Below are 20,979 nucleotides of genomic sequence, written 5' to 3'. Positions count from 1 at the left end.
CTTTCAAATTTAATAAATCTCAATGGGAATATTCATCCAAATCTGGGTTAGCCACATTAGCCTAACACTTAGGTCTTCATACACCGTCAGGTGAGCATGGATAAATGGCCATTTTTAGGAGGACGCTGTAGATTGATAAAATGAAGTGTGAGTCTGTGGCATCTTACTTGTTACAGTGCCACAACACTGGGGACAACGCCAAGTTCTCCTAATACCCCTAGACTGGAATTGTCACCGGCAACCACAAAATATGTGTGCATGAAATTACATTCACGCCAATAACAAATAATGAATCCACTGTTTTTGTTTTCCTAAACATACTCTTTAGGGGTATAATTTATTGAGATCAACACAGGAATAACGCGCGACCTTGGGGGATTAACTTCCCCTGCCCTAGCTATCTGAACAATCTTTGGAAACAATTCTAAGTTACAGAACCAGCTGGGTAACCCCTGTATTCTCCAAGCAGGGTTCCTTGTTACATAGATTGTAAACTTGCGAGCAGGGTTCTCTTACCTCTCTGTCTCTATGTATTACCCAGTATTGTCTTATTAATGTTTGTTCCCAATTGTAAAGCGCTACAGAATTTGCTGGCGCTATATAAATAAATGTTGTGGATGATGACAGTCAAGCCTCTGGTGTGCTCCAAACCCTACATAACCACAGTGACTTTACCTGCTTTTGAAATAAAGCACTGAAAAAAAATTAGATAAAATATTCAATCTAAAATAGGTAAGGTTTGTTTTTCTGGAAGTCAGTCTTTCACAGCCGTCATTAAAAGTTCATGTTTTGTTTAGAATCCTGAGAATTACACCAGCTGATGAGCAATACACTTTCTTCTCCTTCTGACAGGATTAGCCACTGCCAAACACAGCCTATGCCATCATAGCAAGGTCGCATTGTGCTAATACACAAGACTGACACAAGTTTATTTTTCTTTATCACTAAATGATATATCGGAATTTTATGGAATCTGATCTATGGAGGAAAATATCCCAGCCATAATATGATGACAGCGGACCCTACATTGTATATATATATTCAAAACAATTTATAGTTCAGAAACCAGCCATGCTTTGGTATTGTAACATCATTGTTTATTGTATGGATTCTTAGAGGCTTCCAAAAAAACACTTTCATTTGAACATACTTTCATTACTAACTGGATGCTGCCATACCTGTATGAAGTGTATGTCACTGGCTGCCCTGCTAGCCACATTAGTGTATGCTGAAGCAGATTTTTTTTTCCCACTATATACAAATATATATTTAGCCATATTTCCCACTTTCAGACAGGTAACTATATTCTGAATTTTAAGCCATTTTCTTAATTATTCCCTCTCATAGCTTTGAGCTGTATTTGCTGGAGAATCTGCAATTGTGCCACTGTGTATATGTGAAGCAGATGGAGACCTCTGGTGCTGCAAATGATGGACAGCGATTCAAAGGCCTGACAAGCAGGCCTCAGTAGAGAGTGTGTTTGGCCAGATGACTCTGCAATCACTTACCCAGCTGTAGCTTCTGCAGCTCTGCGTGACATTTGGCCACTTCTTCTTGCAGAGCTTCCAGCAGCAGCAGAGACTGGTAATTCCGCCAGTGGCCTGGACCTTTGGAGACCAGAGAAATGTCAGTTTTAGGTCTGTCGTCAGGATATGAACATTCACAAATGTCAATATAATTAGTAGAGTCTGCTCTCAGTATAGCTGATCTGTAAAAATAAAAGGTCTTCCTATCCAGATATAAATCTTCATCTGTAACTGTAATTTGGTACACACTGGATTTGACTTTATTAGGAAGCAGTTTTTATTTAGGAATTTTACTAAACCACTTCCCTATAATAGTACTTTCGTGACCCCCCTGAATTGTCTGTATTATAGCTAGGACCCGTCAATCACTTTAGTCTCTCTCTTTAGCAGACTAGCGGCTCCTTAGAGTCATTTTTATCAGATATCTCCCGCTACGGAGCAAGGCAAGCGGCTGTGGTCAGCGGCGTTATCAGCTTTATGAGAGAGCTTGGACCCTGCCAAGGTGCCGTTATAGTGAAGCGATATAGTAAACTTCTTAGAGTGGAAATCTCATTTAAGAGTCACAGACAGACAGGATTACGGTCCTGTTTGGCCGCACACGTAGGTGGTCGTACCAGACGAGAGCTGAGCGTTTGGCTGAAACAGTTTTCTACGGTTCAAAGAAAACCGGACATAAGCTGAAAGAGGACATCTTCTGACCATATTTTTGAATGGATTGTTATCAACCATCACTGTCATTTCTGTGTCACACGTACACCGCAATAATAGTCCAATTACCAGGTGTGGGCAGCGTTAGTTGTGCGCCAAGTCAGCCTGGACGTTACTGATCCCCATCGTTTATGCTGCCCGAGCGACTTTGTGTTTTCTAAACGTGGGCATCAATCATATAAACTATTTTCGTGCTTAATCAAAGTTTAATGATTAACAAGCTGCAGCTTTGAGATGTTTGTAATATAAAGACCATAAAATTATATCTGTCCGGGTAACAACCGTTGGCAGGAAAAGCTACACACATAAAACTAAATTGAATAAACTATATTATGATTAACCTTTATGACGACTGGTGTAAAGGAAAAATATGCTGTTATACAAAACTACAGCAGAAAAAGGACAGCTAGGAGCAGTTTTTATTTTATGAGAACCACCAACTTCCCTCTATATGTTCTTATAACTCTTTAGCCTGTGTATACAAGGAATCCGGAGAGAGATCTATTTGCAGTGTCAACATGATCATTGATGGACTTTAGTTTAACTACTATATGAAACTAATTTTTATTTGAGGGACAATTATAACACATTAGGTACAGTAATGAGGATATTATAAGTCGCCAATCTTTCATAAACACAGTGAGTTTTTAGATTGTACTAATACACCTTAGTGGCTTCTAATACCCTTAGAATTTATGTAAGGAGGTACGTTGTCCCATGTACGTATGACCTAATTGGGGCTGGGATCCCGACCATGGACCTTTCTGTGTGGAGTTTGTATGTTCTCCCCGTGTTTGCGTGGGTTTCCTCAGGGTGCTCCGGTTTCCTCCTACACTCCAAAAACATACTAGTAGGTTAATTGGCTGCTATCAAATTTGCCCTCAGTCTCTCTCAGTCTGTGTGTGTGTGTGTGTGTGTTAGGGAATTTAGACTGTAAGCTCCTATGGGGCAGGAACTGATGTGAGTTCTCCGTACAGCGTTGTGGAATTAGTGGCACTAAATAGCTGATGATAATAATCGATAGGCTCTTAAGTAGATTTTTAACAGATTATATTTCTTGCGCTGAGTTCAACAAATTATTACGGCGTACCTTCAAGTCAAAACGCAATGACAAGCGTCTGCAGCGGTGCACGTCAATGAGCGACGACGGAGGAACCTGGCGTTCCTCCCCAGGCCGCACTGAAAGGGTTAAACAATACGCTACCCTCGGGAGGGACAAGCCGTGTGAGTCATACCACTTCTAGAACACCACAGCAGCAAATGAACCTGCTGAAAGCTGTATAGAATAAAGAACATTTCCTTCTCCTGAAAACCTATTGAGATGAAAGAGTGCCGAGCGGTCACCGTGACATCCAGCAAAGTGGGAAAAAAAAAATCAAATGACAAAAGCCTTCTCCTGGCAGATACTGATATCTTCATACAAGGATTAGGGCTCAGTCCAACAAGTGGTTAATGAACGTTTAATAAGAATTTGCTCTGGCATTGTTCCAGGCGATGCCGGGGCGATACTCAGTGCAGCTCGTCCATGTCCTCTTCTCTCTGGAAAGACACTTGAACAAATTCTTACTAAACGCTCATTAACCGCTCATTCGACTGAGCCCTTACGATGATAGGAGACAGTCCATAGTCCACAGAGATGAACGCTTGTTAAGTGTTATTGATCAGGATATGTTTCCAATAGTTATAGATCAGCCGTTGCCAGTGAAACATTTGCAGATTAGAATTCATGTTGTTGAGATCATTATAATTGTCGATCCGTAAGCCTTGCCAATCACAATCCGCTCTCTCACCTGATCCTTGCCAATTATTGGCAGTGTCTATATGTTCCTGTAAGCTTGTCACGGCTCTCTGCAAGCGTGCAGTCTCTTCTTCTATCTCAAAGAGACTCAGCTCGGGGGTTTCTGACATAAACTGATGGGTAATTAAGGAGAATTCGCAAAATGAAATGTTAATGTTACACAATTGTAGCACTATGGAATATGCTGGAGCTTACAACTTCAGTACAAATAGCATTCTGTCAGTCTAAAACACTTCTACTGTATAAAACCTTCATGATATGAAGGAAAAAAAATTGACCTGTGCCTGAAAAGACCATGGGATCTGCTGAGCGCACAATACACATGCAGCATTTCATGCCAGAGATCTTGCTTGTTTTGCGGCCAAACATACTGCATTATCATGCCAACTGTCCAATATCAATGGCATTATCACAGCATGTGTGGCCAGCTTAGCCCGGTCTTTAGTTTGAAAATGCAATTTAAAGGTGAACCTGCTGGCTGCAACAAATGTCAACCTGAGCATCCAACAGATTTTCTCCCATCATGCACTTGCAGCAGATTTCTGTCTTTAATTTTAGACAGCCGCCACCAGAGGCAGACAGCCGCCACCAGAGGCAGACAGCCGCCACCAGAGGCAGACAGCCGCCACCAGAGGCAGACAGCCGCCACCAGAGGCAGACAGCCGCCACCAGAGGCAGACAGCCGCCACCAGAGGCAGACAGCCGCCACCAGAGGCAGACAGCCGCCACCAGAGGCGGTCCCTCTTGTACACTTTAGCAGTTGCCACAAAATAGTCCAGGTATTCCAGTCCACTTAACCTTTTCCAGACATATCTAAATCATGGAACAATATGGCTGAAGCATTGTTCTAAGGCTGTATCCTTCCTCCATTAAACAATTGCTGTACATTAGCCAGTATGCAAATGTGAGATAATGACATCACAGAACACATCATTACCAAAAGCTTCACAAAACAATGCATGTAAGATACATAGAACAATTTAATTAGTGTTATGTGTTTTCTACATGTATTATTTTGTGACTTATTTGGTAATGATACATTATATGTCTTCATGTCAGCATTTAAATACTGGCTAATTTACAGTAATTGTTACCACCTGAAGAAGAGGGACCACCCCCTGAAATGTTGTTTTTTTTTTTTACTGTGCTTGCATCAATAAACATAGCCCTCATGGGATGACTCACCAATTGGTATGTATGAGAGTCTCTGAACAATGGGTCATGAATACTCTTAGAGGATTGTTATGCCCCTAATCAGCTAGTAGAACGATCGCTTTATGAAACGTTTTCCAATATGACATCCTTGGGGACAATAGGCTTCATATATTATTAATTATACCAGTCTTCATACATTCTATTTGAGTATTAGCAGTAAGATGATAATACTGCAATTATATTACTCTGCAGAAAAAAAAAAAAAATGTTATCATTAAAAATGAAATACAAAACCCACAACATGCACTTTCTGGAAGCAAATGAGCCATTTACATGCATGGTCATACTGGGGCTATAACCTGCACAGACGCAATGTGGATAGACATGCAAATATGAACATAAATGAATATCCTGCGACATAGATACAAACACGCAGTCCCCTAATACCCCTGCCTCGGAGATTTAATGCAGAAAGCGAGTGTGGCGGCTGCTTCCATACATCTATTTTCGGCATCTCGCTACTTTTTACAATGGTCTATTCTCTAAGGAACATTGGACAGTGTCTTTACGTCATACAGCAGGAACAGGATACAGTTGTTTGCAGCCTCTGTATAAATGAGGGTCTGGAAGCAGGAACATGGTCTTGTATCTCATAGAACTTCTCCCATAATCTACAAAACACAGGAAGGCAGTATAGTTATCTCACCATGGAATGAACAAACACTATTTCCTCACCGTTCTCTTCAGTACTTCTATTATGCTGGACATAATATACTTTCATACACTCCTAAGTAAGATATACATCACATAAGGGAAACGTGCCACATATCAGATATCTATGTTTATTTGGCTCACTCAGGACCTCTTCTACTCCTAACTACAAAGCCAGAATAAAACAAATAGGCACAAGTAGCATTCCCATATCATCTATTCATTAAATGTTACTTACCTGGTCCTTCCCCTCCCTGGAGCCCCAGGAAATATAGCTGCATAGAGAAAACCGGGACTATTGAGGACGAGGTGTGTGAGAACCAATCAGAAGCCTTAATCACAGGGACTGCGGCTTCTGATTGGTCATCACATGCCCTGCCGCAGCCTTTTTGAAGTGGTGAACTTAAACGTTTTGCTGGTTCTAAATGACAGAAACAGAGGAGTCCCAGAAAACATGGCTGCAAGGATCAGCCCCGGGGTAGAGAAGGAGAAGATGAGTAGCATGTAACGAGCATCTTTATTTGGACACAGTATTTGTGCTAACACAGACCACTTTTAATAGAGCAATAATTAAAGGAGAATTTAACTAAAAGACTCCCAAAAAATAAGACTAGAAATTAATGGCGCAAAACAATTTGTTCTAAGAAACTGAATGAAATGTCACTGATAGAAGTGACAGCTTTACTGATGAGCCCAAATAAGTATCGTTCTCCTTAAAATGATTGCTCTAGTTAGAGGTCTGTCTTTGCACAAATACTACGTCCTCTGAAGGAAGTGCTGTTTTCTGTATTGCACATTTCATCACCAAGAAGTTTATCAGCACTCTTCACAGTGTACTCCCCAGAATATTTTGCCAGCCGGGTGGCATTAAGACGTAGCCGGGTGGGGGCAGTGTAATACTTTGCAAAAATATTGAAAAATGGTGGTGGTTATTGCCCACACCTGAAAAGACTGGTCAGGCTGGTGGTCAGTGGTCCATGTGAGCTGTAGTACTCACATAGTGCCTGTTCTAATAGGAGAAACAATGGTTTATTGTATTGTAATAGGACTGCTGGGCTCCAAGCGCTGGGTGGCAAGTAAATACAGCCGGGTGGAGAACCTGGGAATAGGTGCTGGGAAGAACACTGCTTCAGTTCATTATTCACACATTACCAATAGAAATATACCAGTTTATACAGTTTATATAATAAACCACAACAGTCGTTAATCTTTTGTTATTCTAAAACTAATACAGTGTAATAAATTTTTTTTTTTTTTTTCAAGATTCAAGTATTTGTTGTCCATTAAATACACAGTAACAGATAAAGCCATGATCAGGAACATGACTGCACTGTAGATTTAATATAATATATATATATCTATCTATCTATCTATCTATATCTATCTATCTATCTAGAATATAAATGTCTAGTGGCGTGTGTTAGTCTGTCTTTCTGGAAAAAATAAAACCAAGCTGCAGCGCCACCTGCTGGGCGGAGTTATACACTGACCTACTAAATTCTTAGTGTGTGTGTAAAAAAAAATTCAGAAAGGGCTGAAATTTGGTATACTAAGATGTTTTTAATTTGTTAATTTAATTTGTTAATTGTTAAAAGTGTTTATAAAGATTTAAAAAAAATATATATATATTTCTTGAAGGAGAAGTGACAGTTGGGAGTGGTTGGTGGTTGCCGGGGGTGACAGTGGGGAGTGGTTGGTGGTTGAGGCCTGGGCTATGGCCCAAATGCATGACAAGAACCTTTTTAACACCTTAAGTAGCTTGATTTGACTAGAATGCATGAGTATCATGCACGGGTTAACATATATATATATATATATATATATATATATATATATATATATATATATAATTTTTTTTACTGAAATTGCAATTTTTACTGGGGTGGGTGTGGCCACCTTTTTGACCCGACTGTACCCGGGTAATTGTTACAGACTATAAACCACTGACTCTTTGTCCCAGAAAGATCACTCAAACAACCAACTGCCTCATTTTACTATGGATCTCAAGTTTTGAGTTGGTCAAACTTTCCATAAGCGGATTTGGCAATTGGCTGCATCCTAGAATGTGGATTCTATAGATCCACGGCATTCTGTTATCAGCAGATTCATATCAAAGCAATTTAAGTTTTAATAAGTCATAACCAGACAGCTGTATGTGTGGTTATAGTGTTTCCAGAAATGGTTGTCGGGGAACAATCGAACGGTTTCAAAATTGGTCATTCTCCATGTGCTTGAAAACTGGTCTGATAGATCAATGTTTAAATTGTTTGCTTAAGACACTGACCATATCTTATTTATCATTTTTTTTATAACATGCTTTGACTGAATAGACATTATACTTGTATGTGAGCTTTTAGAATACATAAATACACAGATGGTCTGGTGTTCTCACCTGCTGTTCCTCATGTACTCCTGCCGATATTCCACAGGTAGTTTCAGTGTTGTTCTGGGAATAAAACAAAATAGTCCTTATATGCTTTTTACCTTCAGCTATAGCATCTCTAGTGATCTTTTCACCTATGAATAAATCTGCAGTCTGCACATTTAAATGTAAGGTTGTATACTTCTATAGCTATGGGTAAAGGAAAATTAATGACAGCAACGTTGTTAGCTACTGATGAACAACATGAGACAAGCTTCTCGCCCTCTATTTCAATAACTGATGAAAGCAGTGTACGAGGAAACTGCTACTCCCAGGAAATTAGAAAGAGACTTTGAGAACTCCTCTGTAAAGAATTATGAGCTTGTGAAGCCCTCTCAATAGAAGGAAGCACAAGCATTGGGGGGCGAGAAGGGAAACGTGGACTTCTTTTACAGAAATGCAAGGCACTTTGTACTCTTATGTAGGGCTCTGTTCTCATGTTGGAGAAGCACAAGGACTCCGTTCTGGTCTGCCTGTGTCGCTGACAAGTCAGAGATGGCCTCTGATCTTTGTCTAGCCAAAGCTAAATGAGATCCCTATTCTTTGTGTATATGACAAGCAACTGCAGTCTAGACACCTTATATCTCACCCGTTATCTTTCAGGGTAAAAGGTTTTTGAGGTCTTGGGGTCGCCCCATCTGGATCACTAGAAGGCGGAGAGTCAGGTTTTGTCCCGATGGGGTTTGCCCTGGTCTGTGGCTGCTTGTCTTTGCCTCCATTGCCCTTTTCTACAGCTGGCTGCTCTAAAGGTGTTAAACGTGCAGTCTTATCATTGGATGGTCCTCTCCCAGGAGCTCGGACCACTCTCTTGTCTGGAATTGTCTTGTATGGAGGATGCAACTGGTAGGTCACTGGCTTTGATCCTGTATGTAGGAGCCTGTTTAAAGGTTTGGCTACTTTTACTTTAGTTGATGGACAGGATGATGTTGTCTGTGTGGTCGGCGGAGCTTTAACAACAGGAGACTCTGTCCTGCTTTTCCCCCGCACCCTCATCGCTTTCTCCAGAGCTTTGTTGAGTAGTTCCACCTCCTGTAGCTCCTCCGGTGATGGCTGACTCTCTATCATAGGAAGACACAGACAGACACTGAGAAAGATCAATTCTCTGCATGCCTCTGTCTATAGCACATATCATGAAACTTACTGTACAGTGATAACATGTTTATTTACACACACATTAATAACATTAGATGCAGGTGCCAAACTCAACAATTACTTGACTTAAACATCTGAGCACTTAACCAACATGTCCCACACATTCTATATCATCACTCATTCTGAAAATATGTTCCATGTAGGCTCCCATGGGTCTAAGGCCAGTTCCTTTTTTCCCCCCACCCAAAATCTTTACCTGACAATGCTTAATACAGACTCTTCAGGTTACTTACTAAAACTTCTAAAAGGAAAGTTGGAGGTGTTGCCCAAAGCAACCAATCAGAATGTAGCTATCATTTATCTAGTACATGATAGGTAGAATCTGATTGCTTGCTAGGAGCAACACCTCCACTTTCCATTTTAGAAGCTTTAGTAAATCTACCTCTTCAGGTACCTAAATAAGTAATATAAAGTAATAACATGTTCCTCTAACTAGGTTACTTTACTTTGCACACAAACTGAACAATGAGGTGGAATTATTGCGTGAGCCAACATCAGATCACACGGATATCCCAATTTCTCATTTCAAAATGATAGGAGCCCTTTCATGAAGATAAAACACACCTACCGACGATAAAACAAAATCTTTATTTTACATTTGAGTGTTCTGCAGCAAAAATATACATGCACTCATTAATAGAAATGACTATATAAATAAAATATTTTATGCAAACCAACATACAAGACGACTTGGCATTCTAGAACACTGCTGAGGGTGTTATTCTGCGTGAGATAGATCACCAGCCTAAATTTCTATTAAGTATAAAATGTAAAATGCACAAAACACTATTTCAAAGGCAAAATATTAATTGCTATAAGATACTTTATATATACACACGCTATACTTTTGATATACTTAGACCTATCTACAGATATTAGTGAAGTGCTGGACAGCAGGTAATTCAAGCGTATGCCGCTTCCAGTCACTGATCAGCTACGCAGTTCAGGCAGCCGGGGAATAAACATTGTAGAGTCTACATTTCCCATTTACCACATAGTAACACCAATAAAAGTTTGATTGAGTAACTCCCTGCATGGATAAATTGCTTCCGCCTCTCACTAATGAAATCACAGCTGTCCAGCGTTACTTGGCGATACCCTGTGGCTCAATTCCGTGCTCACAATCGTGGTAGAGACAGACTTACTGTACAAGAACAATGGGGATCTCAACAACATCAAGTACAGGTCATTAAACGTGGCGAGTAGGCAAGAAACTTAATAAATAAAAGGCACAAACTAGTATAAACAAAATACAAGAACAAATAAAAATAACAGCAAGTTAGGCTTGTGTCAGAATAATAACACTGAAGATATTTGCAGGGTGATTTATACCTTAAATAATCTGGAACAAAGACGAGTGTTCCTGAAATATAATTTATTATATGGCAACAAAATATTATCTCCCACTGGCCTTTTGCTTAATATAAAGTTTATATAACAGTACAATGTCCCAAACATCAAAATAGTCCCACCCGATGCAATTATATAGCAGAGTCCAGAAATAAGGACGTTCATAGTAGTACAGTCTGCATATTATTTGCAAACAACTTCCTGCTATGGGCAATTGTTAATAAAATATAAATAGCCGAATGCTAGCATGGTGTTAATTTTTGTATTAAAACATGTCACTGGGCTGTACTCTTGTTATACGACATACAAAAATATAACAGGGCTAGAGAGACATAAATGTGTTCAAAATAAGCATAATACAATTTTAAAAGATAATTAAAGATTTCAGAGGGCAACCCTGGCTGATATGACGTAAAAAGCAGAAAAAAAAAATGAAAAAGAAAAGTCAGCTGGAATAAAATGAATTAAAAATGAATTACATTCAGGCATAAAATGAGGATATTCATTTTGATTAAAGCATCTCATTCTCCGGATAAATGGGGCTATAAATAGAAAGCAGAATATCACTCCTGCTCACAATCCGGGCAGAGAGGGAGAGAAGAGAACTCATCACTGAGCAGGGAATTAGCATACATTAACTGGTGATAATCTAAATACGTATTATGGTGCTTGTCTAGAAGATCGGTCCTATTGTGAAGGCTCCCAATGTGCCGAGTGCAATATTGTGACGTTTCACTGAAATCAAACGGATTTAAATCGCCGTTCATGAAGGAGAATGATACCCCGCAGCTCTGCTTACTTTACAGTAAGATATCAGTGTTAGTACTACAGTAATGAAGCCCAGAGAGGCTTAACCCACTCTTCTCCATACTCCAACACGTTTAACAAGAACTGTTCATGGACTACTTTCATGTGCTTTAAAATTCAACAATTCCTTTTGATACCAATGTAAATCTACCAGGGTAATTGCAGTATGATCAGGGAAGGCATATGGCTGAATAATAGATGTGAGTGCGACATACTGCAACTAAATTAGATGTTGTGTTGTAGGGTTAACAAACCACCAGTTTTATGAAGACAAACTGTACTTTTAATTAAATATTTATATTACAAAAAAAAAAATAATATATATACAAAAAGGAAAGAAAATGAAGATTGTGGTTTTTAAAGGTTTAAAAAAAAACACCAATCAACCACATTATCGCTGCTTCTGTATTTTAGCACAATGTTAGGTTTTCACGGATGGAAAAATGTTTCTTACCAAGAGTCAGTGAGTTTACTGAAGGTTGGCCACATCGGCGTGAATATTTCTGTTTTTTTATAAGCAGAAACAAGAAACTCTGCAAGTATTTTTAACAAATGTGGCCAGGGATAAAAAAATTAGCAAAATAATAAGTGACGTAACTGGCTGGCAAATGCAAAACCAGATTTCCGTAGTTGGAGGGCTTTGGTAAATGAGACCATGGACCATGAGAGATACACTCACACTTTGCGAAGGGCCGAGCACAAATATCATGAAGTTTGGTCCTCCTGGTACGAGTCCAAGCATAGAAAAAAAAAGGGCGGTCCGGGATGTTGGATAGTTAAATGTGTGAGCCCCGCTTGGTCTGGGCTAAATTAAATTAAATAAATTAATTTGATTTAATTAATGTGGCGCTGATAAATTGCTACTTTATGCGATATTTCAGACAAGGTTACACGCAGGATATTTATGCATTCAAATAGGAGTTTATGTATCGTTTCTGTCAAAATCTGAATCTGCTCCATTTTCTCTATATATTATATGGTATTATTTATATACTTAACTTCTATACCTGCATTGATCTCATTTGTGTGACCTTGGCGTTCTGCTAAATGGCTGACACAGTTTAAGTAATGTTTGTTTTGTCGTTTTTCTGTTATATGTACTAAAATTCAATAAAAAAATACCAGATTCAAAAAAAAAAAATAATAATAATAAGTGACGAAAATATATTTAACTAAATACATCAGCCGCTATTAAGGCCTGTGTAATGCTGAGCTAAATGATATATAAGTGTGTGGCCAAACTGCACTGATACAGTTTTACAGTCATGGTGCAAATCAAAGAGTTTCACCGGGGCTGAGGATGTTCCCGTCAGACAGGAATTTTAAATGTAAAAACGGTGCTGAGGGCACGTTGTCAATTGCAGCTAACTGAGAGTTTGCTGCGGCTGTCCAACAAATTACCACATACAAGCTGCCTTTCGCTCCAGTCACATTCACGGTGATGTAAGTGGAGGTTACAAGAGGAACCCCTGTGGTTCTACAGAACTGTACTTTAACGTGGCTTTTGGCTAGAAAATAATCTGTCACTTACCAACTGTCACACATTTTGGAGGATAAAACAAAAGCCCACATCAATAAAGCAACAAATGTAACACCCTAGGACCTAAAAGAACCCAATTTGAGGGTCCTAGAAGGTTTCGGCATGTCTTATACTTGTGTTCTGCAAATGTCGAAATGCCCAGCTCTGCCATTTCACCTGTTTGGCTCGGATTATGGGTGATACAGGTTGTTATTTGGACCAAAACGTGAGTATGGCAGAGCTCTACAAAAAAAGGACAGTTATAGTGTGCCCAACAGGAACTGAAGGAGAACAAGGATTTCTAAGGTGATAGCAAATCACTCACCCTGAGGCTCAGTTGATTTATCATCCTGTGTGAAGGTTTCACACTTGGCAGTATTCCTGCAGTAAGGAAGAACAAACAATTTATTATTTTATTAGTATTACTAAATATTTAATTATAAAACACCTGCCAGGAGAGAAGACCAAAGAGCGCATGACTCCCAGCAGCGTTGTGTGGTCACTACGTGTCAGTGGAGAGGAGCCAGATAGGTGAAGAAAGAAGTAGCAGCAGAGAAGAAGGAAAGAAGATGAAGGGAATTACTTATGAAATAGCGGGAGAAGAGGTGGCTGGAGACGGGAAGAGGTGGCTGGAGATGGCAGGGGGATGGAGCGGTGACTGGAGACAGCGGGGGTGGGGGTAAGGAGGTGGGAAGAGGTGGCTGGAAACGGTGGGGGGTGGAGAAGTGGCTGGAGATGGCACGGGGGGGGGGGGGGGGGGGCTGGAAGAGTTAGCAGGAGGAGGGGGGGGGGGGGAGGTGGCTGGAGACAACATGCTGCAGAGGGGGAAGGTGGAGAAATCGATCGGGATTAGAAGGGGCTGGCGATAACAAGGGGGGGGGGGGGAGGGGGCGTGGGAAGAGATACAGGAGGCTGCTGGTTGGAGAGAAGGGGGGATTTTCTTTGTTGCCCATAAATTGGCCATAAGTATATGTGCCACATAAATACTACAAAACGTAAGTAATTAATTGTCATTATAAAAAATAAGGTGTTAATTTGATTTTGGGCCTCATGGGGAAATAGGCCTTTTTATTAAATACCTAGCCCTCTACAAGGGCTGTTGTTTCTTAAATGGGAATGTTATTTACTGTTAGTGCTGCAGGTGGCTGGGGAATATGTTGGCTTATCAAATAGTAATTAATTTAATGTTAGAGGAGGTGGGGGAAATAAATCTACACAATAAATAGGAATGCAATTAATTTAATGTTAATTTAATGTTGGAGGGGGTGAGGGGAAATAGATCTACATAATAAATAGAATGCTATTTAACATTAGGACTGCTTGACAGGAAGGAGGGTTATTGTTTAAATGTAAACACCATTAAATTAATGTTGTGCTGGTTAGGGGGAAATTATTAAACATGGGTGCTATTAATTTAGTGCTGAGGTTGTATGGGAGGTGGGGGGTGGGGATAGGCATATTTATGGAATGGGAATGCTATTAAATCCTGGGGCTGATTAGGAGGAAGGAGGCCTGATTATTAACTAAATAAAAAAAAAAATACTGATTTAATGTCCAGCTGGTTGGGGGGGTGGGGCTAGATTGTTCACTCACTGCTTAACTTTCCAGGAGGTGAATAATAGTCATCTCTTTTCCAAAGAGGATCCCAACATTCTAGGATCCAGGCAAGCAGCACCAGAGCACCAGGTTGTCGAAGTTACAAGAACAGGTAGGGGAGCGCAGAAGAGGGTCTTACACAGCTACACACCAGTGTTCTCTATTGCTCTGGACACTAAAATATGCAGTTACAGCTCTGGCAGAAACCCATATAAACACAGGGAAGACATACACACAGATAGGGACCTGGTTGGACTTGAACTCATGACCCCAGCACTGTGAGGCAGCAATGCTAACCACTGTGCATTTGAGCACCACAGCCTGTACACTTTTTTTTTTGCCTATAGATCATTAATTAACCTTATTTGGGTCAATAGGGGTTCATTAAGGTCACTACAACTGGAAGAAAATATACACACTAACACTGACTATACTGCACTATTCTACTGTAACATATTCTTGAAATTCAATCAATATAAGGTACTAACAACATAGGTAGAAAATGTGGGCAATTTATCCGCAACTCAGCTACGTCTTTAACAAACAACACAAAAACAGATTATATATATATATATATATATAATTATATGAAACATGTCTCCAGCATCAGACAGAGTGGATTGAATAACAAGAAAGATAAAGATTTAATTTGCAACAGTGTGTTGCACTGGCTATATATGGGGGCCTATTTACCATCATTGTGCAAAGTGCTTTAACTCACAGCAACCAATCAGATGTCAGTTTCCTTACTACAATAAACATGCTAAAATCTGCTCTCTGGTGGATTGCTATGGCTTAAATTACACCACTGCTCATTGTACCATGTTAGTATACAGGCCACATAATGCAATATTGGTTTGCCAATTTGACTAACCACAACACAACCATGCATGGGCTCACCATATCTGAATGAAATCCAATCTGACTGGATATACAACTCACTTTACCACGTTTCTCAAGTACAAATTCAAACCAAAAGTCCCATGCCTATATTGCAATTTGTGCCAACAACTGAATCAGTGCAATTCTGACACGGACACATTAAGGAGGATACGCCGAACAACCAAATGACAATGTATGTAGAGGATTTTAGATGTCTGTCATCAGTGATTATCCTTTTCAATTTACATACTAAATATAGCAATGCAAGGGATCCGGTCACTGAAATAACATGTTATTAAGCTGCAGGAACACTTGTATGTTGTCAAGATCTGCACACAGGTGGATATATTGTAACACATAAATTACGTGGGAACATTCAACTCAGGAAATCTCCTCCAGGAATGAATAATAGGCCTCAAGTACACAACATGAAGTTAAAATTGTAACACATATCATTTGTGAAGTTAATTGGTTGCACGTTACACCAAAATGAAAACAGTATTTTATTTGTTTATCTGTGCATTGCTGGACAAGATCAACCTTATCCAGGTATTACCTAATGATAGAGATGAAGAACTACACATAAAGCTTTGTAGAGCCTATAGTAAGTCAATGCCCTATAACATACCAGCCACCTAGAAGTAATCTGCTCCGTCTCAGATGTTCTTCAAGCTGCTTCTCTTCTTCCTTGCAGCTAAGGAGAGCTTGATTCAGCAGTGACAGCAGCCTGTAGGAGGAAAGACACTTGGTACAGCATGAAGGCTGCACTAGACATACTGAAAGGGTAATATACTGCCTTGTACATTCAGCTCATCAGTGTAATCAACAAATTGAATAGATCATAGATGCTGTGACTTTATTGGGTATAATACCAGTAGTAGAAGTGGGATGTGTACGGTGGTATGCCACACCGCCACTTCTACTGCTTTCATGGTGAAACTATCACATTCCATTCACTTACATTCCCATTATATTATTCACACAGTCATTTCCAAATTTCCATACCACTATTTCTAAATGTCCACTTCGCCCACTGATGAAGGTTTTAAAAATGTTTTGTTTATTGCACATGTTCGTATTTAAGTCTGACTTTCAACATTGAGATTTCAGTCTACCTGTGAGAGCAGGATGAAGACAACATATTATGATTATCAGGCCCAGTCAAGAAATGTTGGATTATGGCACCTATAGAAATGAATAAAGAGTAAGACAATTAAAAGTATGCTTTTCATGTAAACCAAGCTGTTCATATGTAATAGACTTCATGACTAAAGCATGCAAAATGTGAATTATATATGTTAACATACTGCATTAAATAAAAAAAAGTATTCAATTCAATGATGTGCATCATATTTGCATAAAAGTCTAATGGTAATCCTAAAATCTAGAGCCCCAAATAATTTCAAGAACATAGAATGATATGTTATTATCAACCTAAACATCTATATATATGCACTAAACCATAACAATCAGAAAAGGTAACTGCTGATTAGTTGTTTTGGTTTACTGCCAAATTTGCTCCTAAATGTAATGCAACTAAATTACCCTGTAGGGTGCTGAAATAATCTTGAACACTTAATGCTGTGATATAGATTTGCTAACATATAATTATAATATTTAAGGATGCGCTACTGCTTGGCAAAAGCTTAACTATCACACACTTGAACAATCCAGGAAGATGCAGAATTTATGCACATCCATCTGACAAAATTACAGAAGGTCACAATTCATTTTTACTTCTGAAAGTACTCCCCGTTCAGTAAACATTACTCTATGCAGCAGACCCAAAACGACCAAATGATAACCGATTCCAGTATATAGAACAATACGTTATATTGAAATTTGAGACACAATTAAAAACAGACATATAAACTTTCTATGGTTTGTGGACAGATCTTTGAGCAAAGAGAATATCTTAAAAAATAGGAACAGCTGCATCAATGAGAAGGTTCAAATAAAACTAAATTTATTTACTTGACTCCACATTTTATATATATACTTTTATTTTCACTAACGATTACGCTTGGAGACATGTCTAAGTAATACAAATATTAATATTTTAGAAATACCTTGTGCTGTAACGCTTGCAGGTGGGGGGGGTGAGAAAATGATTGACATACAGAGAACACTGAGCATAGAAACTAGTACGGGACAATAATCACTACCAGTTCCATTACAACCGCGAGAAGCAGATCATTACCCGCCGGTGATACCCCAGAACTGGCTTGGGAATACAGGCGGGGGGTCACGGTGAGAGCTCAGCCGGGTATCGCGCCCTCCGCCCGGGAAACAACAGGCACATAGGAAGCAGGAAATACATGGGCCGCCTGCCCTAGCGACTGTTGCTATGCGGAACACGCGAACCAACTCTACCAATCGCTAAGGTCAACACATAGCGGTGCAATGACAGCCAGCCTATCAGCGTTCATCTTTTGTTTCAAGCCGCACTGGCGGGATACTTTCATTTCCATTCACTTTAGTGTGAGAATCCTGCAAGTGAGTAAGTGCTGCCACTATGTTAGAGTGACTCCTATTACACTGTGAGACGCCAATTACACTGCAAGAATCCTATTACACTGTAAGAATCCTATTACACTGTGAGATTCCTATTACACTGTGAGATTCCTATTACACTATTAGAATCCTATAACACTGTGAGATTCCTATTACACTGTGAGAATCCTATTACACTGCAAGAATCCTATTACACTGCAAGAATCCTATTACACTGAGAATTCTATTACACTGTGAGAATCCTATTACACTGTTAGAATCCTATAACACTGTGAGATTCCTATTACACTGTGAGAATCCTATTACACTGCAAGAATCCTATTACACTGAGAATTCTATTACACTGTGAGAATCCTATTACACTGTGAGAATCCTATTACACTGTTAGAATCCTATTACACTGAGATTCCTATTACACTGAGACTCCTATTACAGTGCAAGAATCCTATTACACTGAGATTCCTATTACACTGTTAGAATCCTATTACACTGTTAGAATCCTATTACACTGAGATTCCTATTACACTGTTAGAATCCTATTACACTGAGACTCCTATTACACTGCAAGAATCCTATTACACTGAGAATTCTATTACACTGAGAATTCTATTACACTGTGAGAATCCTATTACACTGAGACTCCTATTACACTGCAAGAATCCTATTACACTGAGAATTCTATTACACTTTGAGAATCCTATTACACTGAGAGATTCCTATTACACTGTTAGAATCCTATTACACTGTGAGAACCCTTCCACACTATTAGAATCCTATTACACTGAATCCTATTACACTGTTTGAATCCAATTACACTGTTAGAATCCTGCCACACTGTGGGAATCCTATTACACTGTGAGATTCCTATTACACTGTGAGACTTCTATTACACTGAGAATTCTATTACACTGTGAGACTTCTATTACACTGAGAATTCTATTACACTGTGAGAATCCTATTACACTGAGAATTCTATTACACTGTGAGACTTCTATTACACTGAGAATTCTATTACACTGAGAATTCTATTACACTGTGAGACTTCTATTACACTGTGAGACTTCTATTACACTGAGAATTCTATTACACTGTGAGACTTCTATTACACTGAGAATTCTATTACACTGTGAGAATCCTATTACACTGTGAGATTCCTATTACACTGTGAGAACCCTTCCACACTATTAGAATCCTATTACGCTGTTTGAATCATATTACACTACGCTGTTTGAATCATATTACACTGTTTGAATCCCATTACACTGTTAGAATCCTGCCACACTGTGGGAATCCTATTACACTGTGAGATTCCTATTGCACTGTGAGACTTCTATAACACTGAGAATTCTATTACACTGAGAATTCTATTACACTGTGAGAATCCTATTACACTGTGAGAATCCTATTACACTGAGAATTCTATTACACTGTGAGAATCCTATTACACTGTGAGAATCCTATTACACTGTGAGATTCCTATTACACTTTTAGAATCCTATTACACTGTGAGAACCCTTCCACACTATTCGAATCCTATTACACTGTTTGAATCCCATTACACTGTTTGAATCCCATTACACTGTTTGAATCCTGCCACACTGTGGGAATCCTATTACACTGTGAGATTCCTATTGCACTGTGAGCATCCCGCCACAGTGCAAGAATCCTATTACACTGTTAGAATCCTATTACACTGTGGGAATCCTGACACACTGTGAGAATCCTATTACACTGTGAGATTCCTATTACACTATTAGAATCCTATTACACTGTGAGAACCTTTCCACACTACTAGAATCCTATTACACTGTTTGAATCCAATTACACTGTTAGAATCCTGCCACACTGTGGGAATCCTATTACACTGTGAGATTCCTATTGCACTGTGAGCATCCTGCCACACTGCAAGAATCCTATTACACTGTGGGAATCCTGACACACTGTGAGAACCCTTCCACACTATTAGAATTCTATTACACTGTTTGAATTCTATTACACTGTTTGAATGCTGCCACACTGTGGGAATCCTATTACACTGTGGGAATCCTACCACACTGAGAATCCTATTACACTGTGGAAATCTTGATACACTGTGGGAATCTTGCCAGTGTGAGAATCCTATTACACAGTGGGAATCTTGATACCCTGTGAGAATCTTGCCAGTGTGAGAATCCTATTACACTGTTAGGGGCATATTCAATTAGCTTTCCGGTCCGCGGGATTGCGCCGGAACGGGCCGCGAAGTCAATGCACGGTACTGCAATAATGTGGATTTTCCTTCGCACCTCATAGGGTTGCGTATGAAAATCTGTGTTATTGCGGTACCGTATTTCCGGCAATACTGCGCAGGTTTCGCGGTAACGCGCGTTACCGCGAACTGGAAAGCTGATTGAATATGCCCCTTAGAATCCTAATACACTGTGAGAATCCTATTACACTGTTAGAATCCTGCCACACTGTTAGAATTCTATTACACTGTTAGAATCCTATTACACTGTTAGAATCCTGCCACACTGTTAGAATCCTATTACACTTTTAGAATCCTATTACACTGTGGGAATCTTGATACACTCAGAATCTTGCCAGTGTGAGAATCCTATTACTCTGTTAGAATCCTAATACACTATGAGAATCCCATTACACTGTGAGACTCCTATTACACTATGAGACTCCTATTACACTGCAAGAATCCTATTACACTATGAGACACCTATTACACTGTTAGAATCCTGCTACACTGTTAGAATTCTATTACACTGTTAGAATCCTATTACACTTTGAGAATCCTGCCACACCAGAGCTGCATTAAGGCTTTGGGGAGCTGGGCACTTAAGACAGG

At 39.5% G+C, this 20,979-nt stretch overlaps 1 protein-coding gene across 7 annotated transcripts in view; it reads right to left on the bottom strand.

The window, feature by feature from the left end:
- Window positions 1-20,979, bottom strand: part of TEDC2 (tubulin epsilon and delta complex 2) — a 50,309-nt gene that overhangs the window by 9,085 nt on the left and 20,245 nt on the right. For 4 of the 7 annotated variants that reach the window (XR_012678209.1, XR_012678210.1, XM_075179476.1 and 1 more), the window contains exons 1-9: window positions 17,696-17,918; window positions 16,742-16,811; window positions 16,255-16,353; window positions 13,474-13,529; window positions 8,910-9,378; window positions 8,291-8,344; window positions 5,780-5,858; window positions 4,025-4,145; window positions 1,509-1,607 (exon numbers count right to left, since the gene is read on the bottom strand). Coding sequence is in view for 5 of the 7 variants with exons in the window: in XM_075179476.1 (XP_075035577.1) it covers window positions 1,509-1,607; window positions 4,025-4,145; window positions 5,780-5,858; window positions 8,291-8,344; window positions 8,910-9,378; window positions 13,474-13,529; window positions 16,255-16,353; window positions 16,742-16,811; window positions 17,696-17,762 (1,114 nt within the window). In the remaining 2 variants the exon portion in view is untranslated. Of the gene's footprint in view, window positions 1-1,508; window positions 1,608-4,024; window positions 4,146-5,779; window positions 5,859-8,290; window positions 8,345-8,909; window positions 9,379-13,473; window positions 13,530-16,254; window positions 16,354-16,741; window positions 16,812-17,695; window positions 17,919-20,979 lie in introns of those variants that run through there. The other 3 variants (XM_075179477.1, XM_075179479.1, XM_075179478.1) reach the window with 2 other exon arrangements.

This window comes from Mixophyes fleayi, chromosome 7 (genome assembly GCF_038048845.1).
Source record: "Mixophyes fleayi isolate aMixFle1 chromosome 7, aMixFle1.hap1, whole genome shotgun sequence".
Classification (NCBI taxonomy): Eukaryota; Metazoa; Chordata; class Amphibia; order Anura; family Limnodynastidae; genus Mixophyes; species Mixophyes fleayi.
This window is presented reverse-complemented; position numbering and strand designations above follow the sequence as displayed.